Source organism: Scyliorhinus torazame, chromosome 16 (genome assembly GCF_047496885.1).
Source record: "Scyliorhinus torazame isolate Kashiwa2021f chromosome 16, sScyTor2.1, whole genome shotgun sequence".
Classification (NCBI taxonomy): Eukaryota; Metazoa; Chordata; class Chondrichthyes; order Carcharhiniformes; family Scyliorhinidae; genus Scyliorhinus; species Scyliorhinus torazame.
The window spans coordinates 100,566,738-100,588,222 of NC_092722.1; the positions used below are offsets into that span (position 1 = coordinate 100,566,738).

General features: G+C 46.2%; 1 protein-coding gene across 1 annotated transcript in view; it reads left to right on the forward strand.

The window, feature by feature from the left end:
• Nucleotides 1-21,485, forward strand: part of LOC140392282 (broad substrate specificity ATP-binding cassette transporter ABCG2-like) — a 336,441-nt gene that overhangs the window by 189,934 nt on the left and 125,022 nt on the right. Inside the window, exon 5 of the mRNA XM_072477599.1 lies at nt 17,158-17,309. Coding sequence (XP_072333700.1) covers nt 17,158-17,309 — 152 coding nt within the window. The remainder of the gene's footprint in view (nt 1-17,157; nt 17,310-21,485) is intronic.

Genomic DNA, 21,485 nt, shown 5'->3' on the forward strand with positions numbered 1-21,485 from the left:
ATCTGACCACGATTCGAGTGATCCCTTCACGATCACTTTCCTAAACAAACCCCACCACCGACCTACAATGACGACCCCGATTCCGTCCCCACAGAACTAGACACCACCTATTGGCACAGAGATAATTCATACAGACTCGTCCAGAAGACGAGAGCGATCCCAGATCACACCATGCAGCCCTATCAGCCCTGATACATTCGAGAGTTTGGCATCCGGGAGAAGATGACGACTTGGAGTCTGATTCCCAAAACGAGAACCCCTTTGCGACACTGTTCGCAACCGATAACTGAGGTGTCCAGATGATGTTTTAAAAGGAAACGCTTGGGAGAAAACGGTGTCCTTTCTGATGGAACCTGCAGCATGTTTGATGTTGTCTGTACTTGTATTGTTAAATGTTGTATGTTAGACCGGAATTTTTTTTTTCCCACGGCCCCACGCCTTTTCAGCCGAAACCTCTGAGAATTTGTCCACAGAGACTTGTTAAGGTCCCAGATGCCAGTTCAGAGGAACTCGTCTGTCGACGGAAACACAGACCCCCGTTCATAACTGCCCTTCTGGTTCGAGAGAAGAACCACTACGGCAGCCCCCCACGATGACTACATTTCTTGCCCGTTCTTGTCGGTGGCTGAGGCAGTGGAGAAACGGCATTGGGACCCGCCCTGCCTGGGAACCCCCCCTCTGATCAGCTACGCTCGGGTAGGGCACACACAGCATTGGTCGCCGTCCTACCTGGGGACTCCATCCAAATCGTACCTGTCGCGGCCCATACGCACCTCATTTCGGCAACGTTTTGTTCAAAAAGTTTTCTTTTGTTTTCAGGTGACCCTTAGGTTACCAACCTTATGCTATTTACATCTCAGACATTTGGATGGTAAATCGCACAGTCTGCGAGACGGCTCGCACTGGTTCATTATTTGTAAGTGTGTCTTGTCCTGAAATTCGGTTTTTGAAAAAAAATGAAGGAGTCACACATAGTGTCCAATTATAAAGGGAATAATTGGCACTAAAGGACAGACGGGCTATTGTACGAGATATTAAACCAAGATAGGGACAGACACTATGCTTGATCACACAGAACTCCAGAAGCTCCAGGAGAAAAGAAGAGAAGAAAAGAAAGAGAGACGAAGAAACATGAGGACATCCTCCGCGTGGCTCATAGCCCAAATGGACATTTGATTGCACGCGAACCCTCTGACCTCAACTCCCCCAGCCGTTAATGATTCACTTCCCCACAGTATCCAGAGCCCAGTCACAAGCGACACCGCACCATCTTGGTGTGACAGGTTTATAACCTGGTACTCCCTGTCCTACGTGATAGAATCCCTATTGGTATTGGCGATACTCTGCTACATTGTGCAGACTATTCGTTTGAGAAAATGGAGAAGGAGAGCCTACCGCGCTCGCACCCCGGTATATAGAATAAGATCCCCTATTTTCAGATACGACCAGACCCCCGACCCCCGCGATCTATAATAGAGCATTCGTTGCGATTTGTTGTAAATAAAGAAATGTTCATGAGCAATTGTACAATCCTGAGCTTCACTGCCAAGCCAGAAAATGTGTATAAAACTGCTATGATTTTGTTTGTATGGTTTAGGAAGTTAGTGTGATGCAATGTTTGAGTGAGTGTAGTATATTAAGGATAGTTAGAGGTTCCCATTTTCTTGTTTTGTAATGCATGTCCCTGTTTGACATAGCGCCCCTCAGAATTGTCAGTTAAAAATTTTTTGCATAGTTATGGTCAGTGTAGAGGCCATAGAAGAGTGCTCGCCGGGTCAGGGAATGAAAAGCAACACAGTTATGTGATCCTTCATGCTTCGCATTAGGATCACAAGGAGGGAGTGTAGCCACCTGGGTTGGCCAACTCCCGATGTAAAATGGAGAACAGCAAAGGCTGCAGGGAAATTCAGCCAACACAGGCAGAAAGCAGCAGGTGCAAGTTTACTGTGTATTAAACTCTGCAAAAGCCCAGACAGCATCGATACAAGCAGCCATCTGCATAATAATGTAGCAGCCATCTACATACTAATAAGCAATTCCCGGGAACAATCGCAACATTTGGGACAAACAAAGCTAAGCAAGACTCCCCGGCGCCAGCAGGAGCCAACACACAAGAGGTTAACGGACACCTCAAGACCGCCCATCAATCAGGGAACCGCTCCAGTATTGGAGAAATCGAACCAAGTGATTGGAATGAAGTCCAATCACCTGGAACCAGGTACAGGGTCCACCCCGAAAGGCGGGAAGCCCCTGGGGACTATAAAGTTAAGCCCCCAAGCTCAAATCGTTTTTCTTGACCGGGTCACTCAGCAACGCGAACCAACCTTGACCGTGACCGGTGCAGCTGCCGCCGATATCCAGTAAGTCTTAAGTCAAAGCTCGCTACGAGATAGGCGCTCCTCGCTACCAATCCGTACCAACTTTGAATCCCGCAGACTCAGAACCTGAACAAAAGGCCATTTGTTCCCCTGACCTGGTGGGCCAGTCAGAAGCTAAGTATAGGCCTGTTAGTTGTAGAAGTAGCTTAGAAGTATAATTTGTGCATGAGTAGCGATTACTGTGTATAATAAATGTGCTTTGATTTGAATCTTACTAATCGGTGTATTGAGTTATTGATCATTACTTGAACTTGAACCTCGTGGCGGTATCAAGATACCTGGCGACTTGAGAGCAAAGGTTATAAAACAGAGCCAATTGAACCAACCAAACGTTAGCAACAGAACCGTGGCCAAATCTTCTGTGTCAGCGCATAAAAGTTACCATGTACATCTTTGATAGGCCCTACCTTTCCCTAAATTTTACTCTTGTTCTGATAAACCATCTTTGTTTTTTTTTTACTTTACCTGCCAATAACTTTTTGTATTCTCTCTGCTTTCCTCTTTTCCATTTTTTCTTCAGCCCTGTACTTCCTATGCATTTCTAGACTTTCTACAGTATCAAGCTTGTTGTGACTGTCATAAGCTTTATCTTAACCTGTGTGATTCTGGACGACCAAATACTGATTTGGTATTATCCGTCTTTTTCCTTGTGGCTGGCAGTGCCAAGGTGACCAGGTGGCATTTTTCCCATGCTGGGTATCGAGCCTGGGGGTTCCCTGCCCTTATGAAGTGGGGTGCTGTGGGCTTGATGACCCCCTTGTAGGTGAGTTGAGACATTGGGTGGGGGTCCGGAGGTGGTCTAGAAATCGGGGCACAATTTTAAAATTCCGCCCGATCTCTTCCTTCACTGGCGAGCAGAGCTCATTAGTGCAAGGAATGGGACTAAGTGCATCCTCGGCGGAGCGTTCCTTACCGAGGCCCCAAAATGAAGCAGTGTCCCATTTGACAGCGAGGTCATTTTCGGAAACTCCTGGCTAAACGCACTGAACACGGGATTCTGTTTCATTTTCGTGAAATCACGCCCAAGATCTTGCTCTTGAACCCTCTTCTAGCATAAACAGGACAGACTTGCTTCCACCACTCCAATTGCATAATGCTGTGCAGGAAGCTGTGCATCTCATGCTTCTATGATGGACGTATATCTGCATTTACACATTAGAAGCATAGCAGACACTTCAAATTCTGACCCTAAATACCACTTCTCTGTTTTCTATTTTTAGATTGAAAATGCACTCACTGGGATGTTAAATATGTTCATTTCAACCAAATACCTAATTTTCTTGTAAATATTCATATTGTTTGCAATGAATCATGTACCTGAACTCTGTTAGAAATGTACGATCAATTTTGAGCATTCAGAATTTGGATTCATCTTTCATCATCAATCTGCACTGGAGCTATACTGCTTGCCATATACCTTGTTACCTGTGACATTAGGATCATTGTACCTGCTGCAGCCAGTTTTCTCCGGCTCACTGCAGCTGAAGCACCCGTTCTTAAAAAGGATGCTGGAGGCTACCAGCCAAAATATAACATCATAATTTTTAACCTACTTGATGAAAATGCTCCTCCTGCCTGGGGGTGGGGAGGGGGGACAAAACTGCCCTCACTTGCCACCACCCCAATGTCTTCCTTCCTGAGGATTTGAGTTGGCAGTCCAACTGGCTGAATCACTCTCCTGCAACTAGCGATCTGCTTCTGCGACTGGCATCTGTAGCACACCGGTACAGAAATGAGGGCAACAGTTCAGTAGCTGCGATCCTGCCATCTAACTTTATTAGAAACCAGATTCAATCATGTTCCAAATTGCATGTATTTATATATTCTGATAATTTAAAGCTCTTAACAATGGATTTTGTATGTCAGGGCCATTTTTGATTTGTCAGATTTCTTTGAGTTGTGCCAGCTTTTTGAAGTTGTTGACCAACGTTTGCCAGATTTCCATGTGGGCCTGGATTTCAGAACGTCCATTCAGATGAAATTGACACACCACAGAGTCAAGTTAGGGGATCTAATTTTCCTTATTACACAAGTACAAACAGAGAAAAGGGTCAGACAGTGTTTTTCCCCTTTGTATTGCCTTGGGATTTCCTGGAATCTAAGATGGTGAGAAGCGCAATCCCCTACAGTAGATGTAAGTGCGTTTACTAAATGGGAAGAATGCATTTATGCTTCATAGTTCATTTTCCTTCTCAATGCTGGGTGAGCAGCCATGTTTCCAGAAATAAATTACCTTACACAATTCATATTGGGAAATCTGAGGAGTGGGTGGCAAGGCCATGAAGGCTGAAACAGGTGGCGAAGGAAAAACCATTTTCCCTTGGTCATGGAAAAATTTTCAGGGATGTTTTTGGACAGCTGCCTCAAAGGTCCCATAGCTGGCAGGCATTAGCACTGGGGTCTCAGTCAGTTACCACTTCCATTTCAGGCACAGGCCCTGCCAAGCAGATGACCTAAGTAATGATCTGAACGAATAGCATGTTCAGATCATTTCAGTGGGGGGGGAGAAAAGCAAACAATTGGCTCTATGCTTAACTCATATTCCTTACCAATTGAAGAAAAACATGGGGAGAAAGTCTCCTCCACTTAATGCCCAGTCTATTGCTTCCTTATTTTTTCTAATGTTAATCCAGATGTTCCCAGTACACAGTGATAATGAGAAACATTGCCCAGAAACAGTACATATACCTGTGATCTTTGCAATAGGTGCTGTCATGATACGCAAACATGCAGCTAATGAACACAGAGAATAGGACACGACCAATGTCTGTGCGGAGTCTGCACATTCTCCCCGTTTGTGCGTGGGTTTTCTCCGGGTGCTCCGGTTTCCTCACACAGTCCAAAGATGCGCAGGTTAGGTGGATTGGCCATGCTAAATTGCCCTTCGTGTCCAAAATTGCCCTTAGTGTTGGGTGGGGTTACTGGGTTATGGGGATAGGGTGGAGGTGTGGGCTTGGGTAGGGTGCTCTTTCAAAAAGAGCGGGTGCAGACTCGATGGGCCGGATGGCCTCCTTCTGCACTGTAAATTCTATGAAATCTAGGACACTCAGGGGTGGTATGTCACTATAAAAGGGATGAGGCACTCACACCCCTCCTCTTTCCACAGACCAACATCTACAGAGTGAGACAGGGTGTTTCCTCAACATCACACCCCAGTGGCTTAGAGCAAGGCTGGTTCAGTTAAATTGAGTTACTACATTTAGATTAGCAGAGAGTTGAACTCATTGAGATCTGTGCTAATAGTTCAATAAAACACATTCAACTCACTTCAAAGTCTGGAGCACCTTTTACTCAAAACTGCGTCAAGTGGCAGCTTGTGTTATTCCAAATTACATAACACAATATGATACCAGGTGTCTGTTCAATCTAGTTAGTTCAAATCAGAAAGATCCGCGATGACCAGCGAATGTATGCCGGCACAATGGGAAAGATTCAGGCTCCTCACCAGTTCAGGACCTCCGGCAATCTCAGTGCTAACTGGCGGACATTCAAGCAGAAATTTCAGCTTTACGTCGAAGCATCTGACCTCAATAGTGCGTCTGATGCACGGAACATAGCTCTTTTCCTCACCACAGTGGGTGATCACGCCTTGGAAATATTCAACTCCTTTCACTTCGCCGAAGACCAGGACAAGACAAAGTTTCAGACCATCCTGGACAGGTTTGACAGCCACTGTGAGGTGGACACCAACAAAATCTTTGAGCGCTACGTATTCAAGCAGCAATTTAAAGGTAAAGACAAATCCTTCACTTCATATTTAACTAACCTTAGATTGCTAGCGCAATCCTGCAACTTCGGTGATATCGCTGACCCCATGAACAGAGACCAAATCGTTTTTGGTGTTCATTCTGATCCTCTGAGAGAGCAGTTACTGAAGATCAAGCATATGACCATGCCAGTCGCGATTGAAACATGCACAGTGCATGAGCACGCTAAAAATAGCTCTTCCCAGTACAAAATGGCAGAAAATGATAGACTAGCCTCCCACGAGGCGGAGAGTGTGAATGCCATCTTCCAAATGCAGCGCCACAATATTGACGAAAGCGGCCATTTTGCACGCTCTTCCCGGGGCCCGCGCATGCGCGATGTGAACGGGATAACGAAGCGGGCAAAACTCGCACTGCGCAGGTGCAGACGTCTGAGAACCGCACTGTGCATGTACAACGACGCACGGAGCCTCAGGACGCCAACGTCATGACGTGTTCGAACTGTGGCACCGCCCATTTAAAGAAACACTGCAAGAGGCAGATGCTGTTTAAACTGCGGGAAGCCAGGCCACTATGCAGCCATGTGCAGATCTGCACCACCAGTCAGGAGCCAGTGCTCCCAATTCCGACGACGGCGCATCCGGAGTGTGCAACAATGCCTACAGGATTCTGATCCTGGCAGTGCAACGGATCCAGATGCTGAATGCCTGGACAACGCCTACCGTGTGGGCATTATTACAATGTGTGAATATGCCACCACCAGACACATCGCAAGTCTAATCCATCTGAGCTGTGGATTCCGAGGACGAATGGCGAGCAGTGATGAAGGTCAACCACTGCCCAATCCAGTTCAAGCTGGACACAGGTGCCTCTGCCAACCTCCTCTCACAGGCAGACTTCAGACGCATTAAGAAGCCCCCCATGGTCCTTCCAGCTGCCTGCAAGCTCCTGGATTACAACGGGAATGCCATCACGGCACTGGACTCCTGCCATCTGCACGTATCCAACCGACACACGCACGGTTACGCTTTGAAATTGTTAAGCCGGACAGGGCATCCCTACTAGGCAAGCCTGCAAGCAGCTGAACCTCATTCAAAGGGTTTACACCACAACATCCTCCCATGTGGATCTTCAGGCCGGCATCGACGACATCCTCGCCCAGTATCCAGATGTGTTCAACGGGATGGGCACGCTGCCAGATCCATACAAGATTCTGTTACGACCTGATGCCAAGCCAGTGGTCCATGCACCACGACGAGTCCCTGCTCCACTGAGAGAGCGCCTGAAGGCACAGCTCAAGGATCTTTAGCAAAAAGGCATCATAGAACACTACCCCATCCCAAAGCGGCAGTAACTCACGAGTGAGATGGCACACACGCGCTTCTTCACCAAATTGGATGCATCACAGGGATTTTGGGAAATCCAGCTGGAAGAGTCCAGCAGAAGGCTCTGCACCTTCAACACGCCTTTTGGCAGACACTGCTACAATCGCATGCCATTTGGCATCAACTCGGCAACGGAGATATTCCATCGCATCATGGAGCAGATGATGGAAGGCATTGAAGGGGTTTGTGTGTACGTGGACGACATCATCATATGATCCACGACCCCTGAAGAACATGTGTCCTGTCTCCAGAAGGTATTCCACCGTGTACATGCCAACGGCCTAAAGTTAAACAGGTCCAAATGTTGTTTTGGCACATCGACGCTCAAGTTCCGAGGCGACCAGATCTCACAGCATGGTGTGCACCCGGACACAGACAAAATCAAGGCCATTGAGGCGATGAAGGTCCCTGAGGACAAAAAGGCGGTGCTGCGCTTCTTGGGTATGGTCAATTTTCTGGGCAAGTTCATTCCAAACATGGCCACACACACCACGGCCCTACGCAATAGGTGAAAAAGTCAACTGCCTTTGAGTGGAAGGCGGCACACCAGACAGAGTGGCTGGAGCTGAAAGCCAAGCTCACCACCACCAGTCCTGGCATTCTTCGACCCGGACCGGGAGACAAAGATATCCACAGATGCGAGTCAGGATGGCATCGGTGCGGTGTTGCTTCAACGAGATGACACATCATCCTGGGTACCAGTAGCCTACGCATCAAGGGCGATGACGCCCACTGAAACCAGATATGCACAGATTGAGAAGGAGTGCTTGGGTCCTCTCACCAACATCCTCAAATTTCATGATTATGTCTACGGCCTGCCGACGTTCACTGTCGAGACGGATCATAGGCCTCTGGTCCACATCATCCACAAGGACCTGAACGACATGACGCCTCGGTTGCAGAGAATCCTGCTTAAACTTAGGAGGTATGACGTCAACTTGGTGTACACACCTGGCAAGGAGCTCACCATCACTGATACATTGTCCCGCTCCGTCATCTCGCCCAGTGAGCCGCTGGAGATCATCCAGCACATCGAATCGCAGGTGCAGCGGTGTGCTAGCATTCTTCAGGCGACAGATGAGAAGGTAGTTCTCATCCGTGATGAGACAGCCAAAGACCCCCTCTCGCAGCGTGTCATCCGCAACCCCACCAATGGCTGGCAGAAAGGGCAGTTCCCACAATTTTACAATGTGAAGGATGACCTGACGGTGATTGATGGTATCCTCCTCAAGCTGGACTGACGAATGTGATATAAAATAGTTACTTTAGAGTTACTAGTTAATGTAATGTAGAAATAAGCCACTTTGATTCTTGCAGTTAGGGACAAAGGAATTTGAGACCGCATGGAAAAAGCAGGAAGAGGTGGGTCTATGAGAGTGATGCTGCATTGATAGGGGCCAGAGAAAGGGATTTGAAGTGAGCCAATCAGAATAGATCGAACAGGTCAGGAGGGACATAGGCTGACCTATGTCCGTCGAGTATGTGAAACTTGATACCATTTGAATTGATTTTGCAGAGATCCCTTTGTCTTTTAGTTCAGTCGTTTTCTGGGATGTAAGAAGCTGGATGTCTCTTACATTTCTGTAAGATGATTCAAGCTTGCAAGCTAAATAAATAACTTCTGTTTACGTGCGAATCCGTCTCAACTTTTATTGAGGCCAGACTGACAGAGAAAGAAATTTGGAGATCTACATTTGGTGCCGAAAACCGTGATTTCTCTGGGCGATCCTGATCCAACTGCGAAATCAGAATTAGACTGATTATGACCAGGAAGATGGGGAACAAAGGGCCCTCAATGTAGAACTGGAAAACGACCGCGCATTGATTGTTCCCCTCTTCTTATCGTCTGATTAGTCTGGTCACTCGCGGTTGGCACAGAAAGACCGCCTCGACGAAATCACAGGTCAGTCTGGGGATTAGCACTTTAATTGATGGGATTTCATATTGTTGTTTCGGCTTGGGTTAGGGTTCAGAGGCTGATGGGACTTAAATAATGAAGGTTCAGTCTATTATCAGGGTTCAGAGGCTGATGGGACTTAAATAATGAAGGTTCAGTCTATTATCAGGGTTCAGAGGCTGATGGGACTTAATTAATGAAGGTTCAGTCTATTATCAGGGTTCAGAGGCTGATGTGACTTAATTAATGAAGGTTCAGTCCAGTATAACTGTTTTTAAATCTGAAGATGGTTCAACTCTATGTGTGAGTGTTTTAAATATATAGTTGATTAAGCTAAAATTGTCTCCTTGGACTGTAAAGTTCCGAGGTCTAGTTGAGATTGTGAGGAATGCTGCATATTGGTTGAAGCAGAAGTCTCTCAAAGGGTTAACAGCAGCAGGCGGAGTTGAAAACAGACAGTGCTTCTCACTCAGGCTTTGAGATAACAGCAGCAGCCATAGTGTAATCGGATACCTTTCCTTTGAGTCAGTGAACACCAGCAAAGTTACGTTTTGAATTAATTAAAGGAAACCAGTGGGTTTCTCCACCTCTTTGATAAAAGTTATTATTTTCGAAAGCAATTGATTGAAATTGCCAGAATCTTAAATTTTACTTACTTGAAATAAGGTTTATCTCATTTTATCTGGAGATTAATAGAAACTTAAAGAAGATCATGGACACCATTTTAAAAAGTGTCAATCTGGAGATGATAATTGATTTTGCTAATACTTATGATAGTTGATTTTGCTAATACTTATGTGTATGTAACAGAAAAAAAACTTGTTAAAAGAAAAATTGTTAAGATAAAGAAATAATTAAGTTGTAAATGTTATACAAGTTTGTGTTAAGCAAATTGTAAATTTAGTTCTGAGTTGAGATCAGAGCTAAGCTTGCAAGTTGCAGTAATTCAATTTGAATTTTCAAACATTTTTAAGTTTTAAAAAAAAAAGAGAGCAAATAGAGAAAAGAAGGACACAGATCTTGAATGCGTTGAATAGCACATTTCAAAGGCCCATAAATCTTTCTGTTATCTTAGACCTAAAACCTAGGAAGATTGACGAGCCATAGGAATTTCTGGGGCGTTTTAATGAAATCTACCGGGGGCAGTCAGGCGATTTGCTGTATCAAAATGGTCAGAATTCCCCTCAATACTGTGCTATGTTAATGCATTGCCTACCACCTTCTGTGGTTACTGCTGTGAAATGTAATAACATGAATTGGACAGAGAACGACCCTTCCCAGATGGCAAGGGCAGTCAGATTTTACTGGAAGGAGGGTGTAGGCCAAGAAGGAGGCTCAGTTACAAAGGTTAAGACTGAGTATGTAATGAAAAAGGATGATCTGCGATCCCAACAAGCGGCAGAAATGGTAGTTTACCAGCAGGAGCTCCAATATAGTGACTTTGGGTGGGTGGATCAGCAAAGAGGAGGATGAGACAACAGTGCAATATTTCTATCACCCCCCAGTGGTGGACGTTAGACATTGAACAGTCACTGCATCACGTTACCCTGGCCTATGACAGAACTGGACGAAACAGGGAGTTGGAGGACAAATACCGGCCATTACTTGAGACCGAATGGCCAGTCAAGGTTACAGCCACAGTCACGGGAAAAGAAGGTACAGCCGATTTTGTTACAATATCACCACATTTATGGCCACAGTCAGCTTCGGTAAGCCCTCATATTACACGTCAGGTCCATGACCAGTACCATGCCAGGGATATGGGGCGAATGGTCAGCATCTTACCGCAGCTCGTCAGAATAGGTATGAGATATACCTTTTGAACAATCCACGTCTGACATTTAAATACTGTACCACTATCAATCCAGCCTGTTTTCTTAGTGGTCCCCCTGTCCATGAAGACGCACCTGGCCACGACTGTTTAGCCTTGATTCAGGAAACTACCACAATAAGGGGCGATTTGAGTGACATTTCGTCAGAACAACCTGACATGATTATGTGTGGTCAAATATCCCACCGGGGTTTAGTTAATGACCTACTGCAGGCCCTCCTTCTGCCAGCGCAGATTTCCGTTATTAAATGCGCTGCCCACACGAATGGTACAACCCCAGTTGACGTTGGTAATGAACGAGCAGATTGTGCAGCGCGCACAGCCGCACAAATTCAGCAAGTGATGGTGCCTAAAATGTTAAGTCAGACTAAATGATCTACTATGAATGTGTCTGCTTCTGACAAGCCAATGCCAGACGTCATAAGGTTACAGGAGGACGCTCCTGAGAGTGATAAACAAATGTGGAAACGGTTAGGTTGTACATATGATTCTGTTTCCTCTTTATGGACCACGCCTGCACATCAGACTTGTATGTCTGATGTACTGGCTTTATGGGTCATCGAATGTGTACACTTTGCAACTCATTGTGGGGCTCGAGGGACTAATGATTTGTTGCTGGACACTTGGTGGCACCCTAAAATGCAGGGGTTGGCCCAAAGTATCAGTAATCGGTGTTTGATTTGTCAGCAATATAACACCGGAAAAGGTATCCCTTGTGGGAAGGGGCAAACCCCGTTGCCCAGTGGTCCCTTTGAGACGCTCCAAATGGATTACATTGAGTTGGAAAGGTGTCAATGTTACAAATATGTTTTGGTCATTGTGGATGTGTTCAGCAGATGGGTCGAGGCGTATCCGACTATCTATAGTAAAGCTGCTACTGTGGTTAAAGTCTTGATGAGGGAAATCATTCCCCGGTACGGTATACCAGCTCAGTTAAGTTCTGATAATGGACCTCATTTTATTGGACAAATTAACAAGGAGTTTTGCTCCCAGTTGGGCATACGCCAGCAGTTACACTGTGCTTACAGACCGCAGGCAGCCGGGGTGGTTGAGAGACACAATCAGACCCTCAAAACTAAATTGGCTAAATTAAGAGCAGACACGGGACTGACATGGCTTAAGTTGCTCCCCGTTGCCCTCTTCCAGCTGCGGGTTACACCTGCGGGACCAGCCCGGCTCTCTCCCGCCGAGATTCTTTATGGCAGGCCTCTTAGAACTCCTTGGAGCCTGCAGGTTCCCAGACGGGTTCAGTTTCATCAGATGACTGAAGAAATGACCACCTATGTTCTAGCCCTTACGCAAGTGCTCAAGGAACTCCATGGCCCAGTCCGTGCGGCTCACCAGCCATTGCCCCAGTACCTAGCTCACTTTCAGTCCAGCCCGGTAGTTATGTCATGGTCAAAAATTGGACTAGGAAGGGGTCGGAGCCGCGATGGGACGGGCCCTTCCAAGTTCTCCTTACCACCCCCACAGCAGTTAAAGTGGAGGGGCGAAGTGCTTGGGTCCACCTACATCACTGTAAATTGAGTCCATCTCCACTACTGTAAAAGGTCGGATCCTAACCTGCCTCCCTTCTCCAGTGCTATTTTACAGGTGTGGAGCATGATGGAGTGGCTACGCATCGTCTGTCTGATATTTGGCCTCACTTCGCTTGGCGTGTTATTGGCGATGGACATGGAAAAGGGGAATATTATGTATCTGTGTAGCCCCAACCAATCTACAAGGATACATCACCTATGCAAAGGTGATGTTCTTCACTGCCCCCATACACGAGGACATGGTATCGACTCATGGAAGGTCATCAAAGTTAAGGAGAATGCGGGAGTCATGAAGCAGCTGCACCGGTCCCGGCGATGGGAAGGGAACATTATATGGACATTGCCTTGTTTTTGGAATACATGTAAATTTGATTTTGGATGTGTTAAAAGTGGTACAATAAAGGTAACATCAGGCTGTCAGAAGAGTGTAGGAAGAGACCATGAGAAAGAGAAAGGGACTAGAGAGAGGACGGGGCGTGTGAGAAGGGAAGTACAGCTAGAACGTAGGTTACCGGGAGTTGCACTTAAGTTAATTAAAGGCCAAACTGAGGAAAACCCGGGTAGTATGAATCTCTTCTACCAGATTTACCACCGTCTGTATGGCCAGGGACGGGTTGTCTGCTACCCAAACCCCGCAGCGGTGTCTAGGTTATTTTCTGTTTCACCGCTTTGGGGCACTCCCCAAACGGTGGTTCATTGTCAGCGTTCCGAGCCATTGCCCGAGCACGTCACTCTTCCTTACGATCCAGATTCAGCACCACCGGCTATTTGCCTTCCCCTCCCTCGGGATAATTCCCATTCACAGTACGATAGGCTGCGACGGTGGAGGGCGTACATACCTAGCCACTTCACTCCCAATAGGGATTCCCGGTCGTACGAGAATTGCTTCAGCAGTGAAGGATATGGCTGTTTGCTGGTAGAGGTGGACACAAATATAACATGTCTGTTTCCCACCTGTACGGACAGGAGGTGCCATATCACCCAGGCGTCTGGCCAATGCGTTTGTTATAACACCACTTGCGTTCCATTGAACGCTGGCCTCCAGCTCCTTTGTGGCTGGGCGAATGTCTCGCATATCACTGTTGGGAATAGGGCTTTCTGCATTGCTGGGCGGCCCGAATGGGCATTTTAAAATTGGATAAACTGGGCTACTGGGAGGTCCTTACGCAACCGATATGCTGATTGTGATGCTAGTCTCCACACGGAACAAGGATACTACTTTTTATTTAATGATACGGCGACCAACGTTTTGTCACCCCATTTCCCCGCCGAATTGCTATAGGGACTCTAGTCCCTACCACAGTCCCCTGCCCTTCGGCGTGGAACCTGCATAATCAGTTAGCACGCCGGGCAGTCTCTGCTGAATTTTGCGAGAACTGGAAAAAACCTCAGGTTCTTGCACCCAACCGGGGCCACTCAGCCGGGTGGGGCATTCTGAGCGTATTGACACTGGGAGGTGTGGGGGGTTCCTTGGCTGTTAGTGATCGGAATTATTTTATTTGCGGCCTTACCATCTTGGGAAATGAAACCTTGGGAGCCCTCGGGGCAATAACTAAGGAGTTGTCTCAGCTACGGTTGTTTGCAATGCAGAACCGGTATGCTCTTGACTATCTTCTGGCCCGTGAGGGTGGGGTATGCGCCATAGTACAGGGCAAGTGTATCATGGGTGTTCAGGACTTGACCGCTAACATTACTACATTTATGGATCGCATACGGGATCACTTGGACGGGATGCAGGATCCTGACTCTTGGGGTAACTGGGGATCTGGAGGATGGAAGGACTGGTTGATAAATATGGCCATGTATCTAGTGGTAGCTATCGGCTGCATCTTTGTGGGCCTGGCCATCCTTAAATGTGTGATGGGTAGAATGCGGGGTGCACTAGATCAGATCACCGCCCCAATCACCGAGAAAAAAAATTTAACTGTTAAAATCCATGAGGGTGAGGCAGATGAAGGGGGGCTAAGACAGGAATTGGAAATGCAGCGACGGATCTTTTTAGATGAGGGACCGTAGCTATAGATTGGATAGTTCGGTTATCATGTAATGATAAAAGGAGGGAATGACGAATGTGATATAAAATAGTTACTTTAGAGTTACTAGTTAATGTAATGTAGAAATAAGCCACTTTGATTCTTGCAGTTAGGGACAAAGGAATTTGAGACCGCATGGAAAAAGCAGGAAGAGGTGGGTCTATGAGAGTGATGCTGCATTGATAGGGGCCAGAGAAAGGGATTGGAAGTGAGCCAATCAGAATAGATCGAACAGGTCAGGAGGGACATAGGCTGACCTATGTCCGTCGAGTATGTGAAACTTGATACCATTTGAATTGATTTTGCAGAGATCCCTTTGTCTTTTAGTTCAGTCGTTTTCTGGGATGTAAGAAGCTGGATGTCTCTTACATTTCTGTAAGATGATTCAAGCTTGCAAGCTAAATAAATAACTTCTGTTTACGTGCGAATCCGTCTCAACTTTTATTGAGGCCAGACTGACAGAGAAAGAAATTTGGAGATCTACAGGACAGGATTGTCATTCCACTCAGTCTCCAGAGCTTGGTGCTGCGCCAGATTCATGAGAGACACCTGGGCGTCGAAAAGTGCAGATGCAGAGTCCAGCAAGCTGTCTACTGGCCCGGCATCAGCCAGGCCATCACGGACATGGTCCTGAACTGTGATACCTGTCAGTGGTTCCAGCCAGCCCAGAGCAAGGAGACGCTCCAACAGAATGACATAGTGACCTCTCCGTGGTCCAAGGTTGGCATCGACCTCTTTCATGCGAATGGTCACGACTACGTGTTGATCATCGACTATTTCTCGAATTACCCCGAGGTGCTGAAGTTCCCGGACCTCACCTCTGGGGCCGTCATCAAAGCCTCTAAGGAGGCGTTCTCAAGGCATGGCATCCCAATCACCGTCATGAGCGACAATGGCCCGTGCCTTCGCAGTTGAGAATGGTCCACGTTTGCCAGGTCATACAATTTCCAGCATGTCACCTCCAGTCCGCACTATCCGCAGTCCAATGGAAAAGTCGAGAAAGGGGTGCACATTGTGAAACAGCTCATCTGGAAGGCTGTAGACTCTGCTTCCGACATACACCTTGCACTGTTCGCGTACAGGACGACTCCATTGTCCACTGGCATGTCGCCGGCTCAACTCCTGATGAACAGGGTCCTGCGGACGACGCTTTCAGCCATACACCTGCCCAACCTGGATCACCTCCTGGTGCTGCAGAAGATGCAGCAGCTCAGAGACCGTCAAAGGCAGGGCTGTGATGCCCATGCCACTTATCTGGCCCTGCTATCCCCGGCAGACACTGTCAGGATCCAGATACCGGCTGGTGGGTGGTCTGCCCTGGCTGTCGTTGTTCGACAGGCCGCGCCCCGCTCTTATGTTGTACGTATGGCTGATGGCCCCATCATGCGAAGGAATCAACGGGCACTGCGCAAAGTTGCCTGCCCGCAACCACTTTCTCCTCCCTTTCCATATGTTGAATTGCCACCTCCTGATATCTTGCACCACGAGGTCACCAGCCAGGCTTCCATCCCGCCTATCAAGGGGCCGTCATCCCCTCCGCCACCTCTCCGGCGGTCGACCAGGATCAGATGCAAGCCTCAGAGACTGGACTTGTGAACGTTTGTTTTGTTTGCTCTGTTCTGTTGTCCTCCGTCAGTCACCTTAGACAGACTCATTCATTTGTAAATATATTCACAAATGCCAACAAAACATTAAAAAAGGGGAGATGTCATGATCTGCAAACATGCAGCTAATGAACACATAGAATAGGACACGACCAATGAGCTGTCAGGACACTCAGGGGTGGTATCTCACTATAAAAGGGATGAGGCATTCACACCCCGCCTCTTTCCACAGACCAACATCTACAGAGTGAGACAGGGTGTATCCTCAGCATCACACCCAGCACGTGGCTTAGAGCAAGGCTGGTTCAGTTAGACTGAGTTACTACATTTAGATTAGCAGAGAATCGAACTCATTCAATAATTCAATAAAACACATTGAACTCACTTCAAAGTCTGGAGCATCTTTTAATCAAAACTGCATCAAGTGGCAGCTTGTGTTATTCCAAATTACATAACACAACAGGTGCTGATGATGGGTGAAATTCCTTGTCACTATTGAATATTAAGAAAGTATTTTCTGTGTCTGAGTGGATTCTATAATTAAAATTTACTTTGTGCTAATAAAATGTTAACTTCCAGGAATTCCCTGTGAAGTTCTCTTGAATAATTGCCTAAATTTGAGTTGAAAATTGGTGAGAACTCTGGGCAGATGTGAAAATAAATTTTTTGGTTATCTTCAACTAAAGTTATAGTCGTCAATTAGGAGACCTTGTAGAAATCCCTGGCAAAAGTTCTGAAGTACATTCTCAATATACTTTATGAATTCTTATTTTTCTCATCCTAGACTTTCAATATCTGGTAGAACAATTATATTCTCAATACACCAGCCTCAATACTTCATATTTAAGCTTTTCGACAGCATGACACTCCTGGTGAATGGAAGAATGGTTTATCATGGTCCAGCCAAAACTGCGTTACAATACTTTTCATCTGTTGGTGAGAAACACTTTAGGAGATGTTAATTGTATAAATTGAGGTTAAATATATACAAGTGAGGCACAATCATTGGATGATTACTTGTAGATATAAAGGGACATTATAAAGGGTAATTTATTGGTACTGGTGAAAGTTAGGAGCTAAACATTTGTAATGTCTCTTTTTGTGAACACATCTAAAGCTGTGTAAATATTGTCTTCTGGGCTGGATTCTGGGGCTCTGTCCCTCACTTAGCAAAGTGAGAGGCTGGAAGATATTGAAGCACACAAAGGGAAGTACCAAATGGGATCAGGAAGTGACACGATCTGTTTTGGTGTTGAGTATCACACTGACACCGCCAGGGGTTTGAGTGGTGCCTGTGATGAAGAGAAAGGTGTGGAAGCTTCAGAATTGGGTGCGATAGCTTCAACCAAAAGGAAAAAATCTGACAGGGTGTATAGCAGGTGACTGTTCCAGAACCATCAGTGTTACACGACCATCAAAATTGAATATTTCACCCAAGATATCAATGCAATATTCACAATAAAGCAATGGATGGCAGGGGTCTTGTCCATGAATGAATGGATATTCTACACGCAAATTTAGAGATTGGCAAGTAGCTGTTATCTGTTTGCAAGATCCAAGGCAATAATAGGTGAGGTGAGCAGCACTGGTGGTAGGTTAAGCAGCGTATACCACATCAGGCGTGCTGGTCCACCTTGAGGGAGGATGAGCATTTGAGATTAAGTGGATATGTAGCAAGTCGTCTCCTTGGACCATTTGAAGAATGCCAAGAGAGGCATAAGGGGTAATAGAGGGTGTATTCAAAGAAGATTCAAGTTGGAGATAGTAGCAAGAGTATAAGAAGGCATAGAAATATTGATGATTGGGATGGGAGCGAGGAAAAGGTACCCAGGAGGGTAGAAATACAATGTGGCAGGAACAGTAGGAAACAGGAGATGAAAGTCGGAGAGGAGTAAAGGGTTCTCCCAAAGGGACGTGAATCTGTGGAATTCGCTACCCCAGAGTGCGGTGGATGCAGGGATAGTGAGTAAATTTAAGGAGGGGTTTGACAGATTTTTAAATGTGTTATGGGCCACGATTTAGAGAACCCCATATTGTATCATGGAGTTCACCTGACCCACAACGTTTAATAGGTTGTGGTATGGGGAGCATAAAAGTATTTTTTAAAGCAAAACAATGTTTATTCTATGAACTCAAGTTAACCTTTTCAAAACAAACAGTGAACATCTTAGCAACCATTAATTCAAATACAACCCCCAAAGAGTACAACACTAAGTAATGCTTACACTGCCCTTTTAACATCCAGAGGACTTACAAAAAACATAACCTTTAACAGAAGCACATCAGGTTAAAGTCACTACTGAAAACATTTATAATTCTGAATTCACCAAATGATCAAGAGGTAGTCTTTTCATGGCAGAGAGATCAACAGTACAGATGCTCTGTCTGGCTTCAGCTCCCACACTGAAAACAAAACTAAAACACACCCTGGAGCAAGCAGCCTAAAATGAAAGTAAAAAGCTGACAGACAGCCCATCTCCACCCACACTCTGACATCACTGATAAACACCCATTTCTTAAAGATGCATTTCTTAATCACCCATTTCTTAAAGGTACTCTCACATGACACCTCCCCCCAAGAAAAAAAATAAACCATCAATTTCAAGATGGTTTCATTTTTCACCTTTTCACTAGCCTTGAAGAAAATGCACACAGTAAATATACTTTTTCCTTTCAAAAAAAACAACACGCGCAAACATGTATAATAATATGGTCTATTTTTTCCCGTTTTTCTTCCTCCAACTGAAATCCTTCTTGATTGATAGTCTCTTTGATCAAGAAGGTCTCTGCACGATCCGTCCATTTCTCTACGCTTCGGCATGTCTCTTCAAAGTCAGATACTTTAGTTCAATCTGATCACAGATCAGTTTTGCGCAAGTCAAGGAGACACAGCCGGAGTGAGGCACATCCAGAGTGGGAATTTGGAACTTGGTAATTTGGTGCAGTGAGGTAATTCGGTGCAGATTGGGAGAAGGTGCTTTTCCCCTACTGTTTTGTTCTCTCTCTTTCTTCTGGAAGGTAACTTTTAATCTGCAGGGAGAGAACCAGAGAGCATCTGAGACCCTCGGAAGGTAAGTAAGTGATTTTTATTCATTTTTACTTTTATTACCTTTTCAAATTGTGTGGGGGGAGGGGGAAACTGAAGTGACATCACAGTAAAGATGTGACCTGCTTGGCTGGTTGGGAATCCACACTAAATTAAAGAAATTAAGCATTGTTAAACTAATTAAACATAATTACTTATTAATTAATTATAATTTAGAGGGGGATCTAAGCCAGAGATCGGAGAGTACTGTATTTAGCTTTCACATTTATAGTAGAAATCTAGTGCCAGGAAACATATAGTTAACAGTAACTTTTTTTTTACTTTTAAATTTAATTTACTAATTAATTGACGCAATGTCAATTAGAGGGGTTCAGTGCTCTGACTGTGAGATGTGGCAGGTCCGGGAGGCTTCCAGCGTCCCGGGTGGCTTCATCTACAGAAAATGCACCCAACTGGAGCTCCTCACAGACCATATGGTTCGGTTGGAGCAGCAGTTGGATGCACCTAGGAGCATGCAGGTGGCAGAAAGCGTCATAGATAGCAGTTATATAAATGTGGTCACACCCAAGGTGCAGGCAGAGAAATGGGTGACCACCAGAAAGGGTAGGCAGTCAGTGCAGGAATCCCCTGTGGTTGTCCCCCTCTCGAACAGGTATACCCCTTTGGATACTGTCGGGGGGGATAGCCTAACAGGGGAAAACAGCAGCAGCCAGAGCAGTGGCACTACGGCTGGCTCTGATGTTCAGAAGGGAAGGTCAAAGCGCAGAAGAGCAATAGTCATAGGAGACTCTACAGTCAAGGTCACAGATAGGCGCTTCTGTGGACGTGAAAGAGACTCCAGGATGGTACGTTGCCTCCCTGGTGCCAGGATCCAGGATGTCTCCGAACGGGTAGCAGGCATCCTGAAGGGGGGGGGGGGGCAAACAGGCAGAAGCCGTTGTACATATTGGTACTAATTACATAGGCAGGAAGGGGCATGGGGTCCAGCAGCAGGAGTTCAGGGAGCTAGGCAAAAAGTTAAAAGACAGGGCTTTTGGGTTGTAATCTCAGGATTACTCCCTGTGCCACATGCCAGTGAGGCTAGAAATAGGAAGATAGAGCAGCTAAACATGTGGCTAAACAGCTGGTGTAGGAGGGAGGGTTTACGTTATCTGGACTACTGGGAGCTCATCCGGGGCAGGTGTGACCTGTATAAGAAGGACGGGTTGCATCTAAACTGGAGAGGCATAAATATCCTGGCCGCGATGTTTGCTAGTTTCACACGGGAGGGTTTAAACTAATATGGCAGGGGGGTGGGCACCGGAGCAATAGGTCAGAAGGTGAAAGCATTGAGGGAAACTGGGGAATAGGGCCAGTATGGCTCTGAGGCAGAGCAGACAGGGAGAAGTTGCTGAACACAGCGGGTCTGGTGGCCTGAAGTGCATATGTTTTCATGCAAGTATTACGGGTAAGGCAGGTGAACTTAGAGCTTGGATTAGTACTTGGAACTATGATGTTGTTGCCATTACAGAGACCTGGTTGAGGGAAGGACAGGATTGGCAGCTAAACGTTCCAGGATTTAGGTGTTTCAGGCAGGATAGAGGGGGATGTAAAAGGGGTGGTGGAGTTGCGCTACTGGTTAGGGAGAATATCACAGCTGTACTATGGGAGGACACCTCAGAGGGCAGTGAGGCTGTATGGGTAGAGATCAGGAATAAGAAGGGTGCAGTCACAATGTTGGGGTTTACTACAGGCCTCCCAACAGCCAGCGGGAGATAGAGGAGCAGATCGGTAGACAGATTTTGGAAACAAGTAAAAACAACAGGGTTGTTGTGATGGGAGACTTCAACTTTCCCAATATTGACTGGGACTCACTTGCTGCCAGGGGCTTAGACGAGGCAGACTTTGTAAGGAGCATCCAGGAGGGCTTCTTAAAACAATATGTAGACAGTCCAACTAGGGAAGGGGCTGTACTCGACCTGGTATTGGGGAATGAGCCCGGCCAGGTGGTAGAAGTTTCAGTAGGGGAGCATTTCGGGAACAGTGACCACAATTCAGTAAGTTTTAAAGTGCTAGTGGACAAGGAT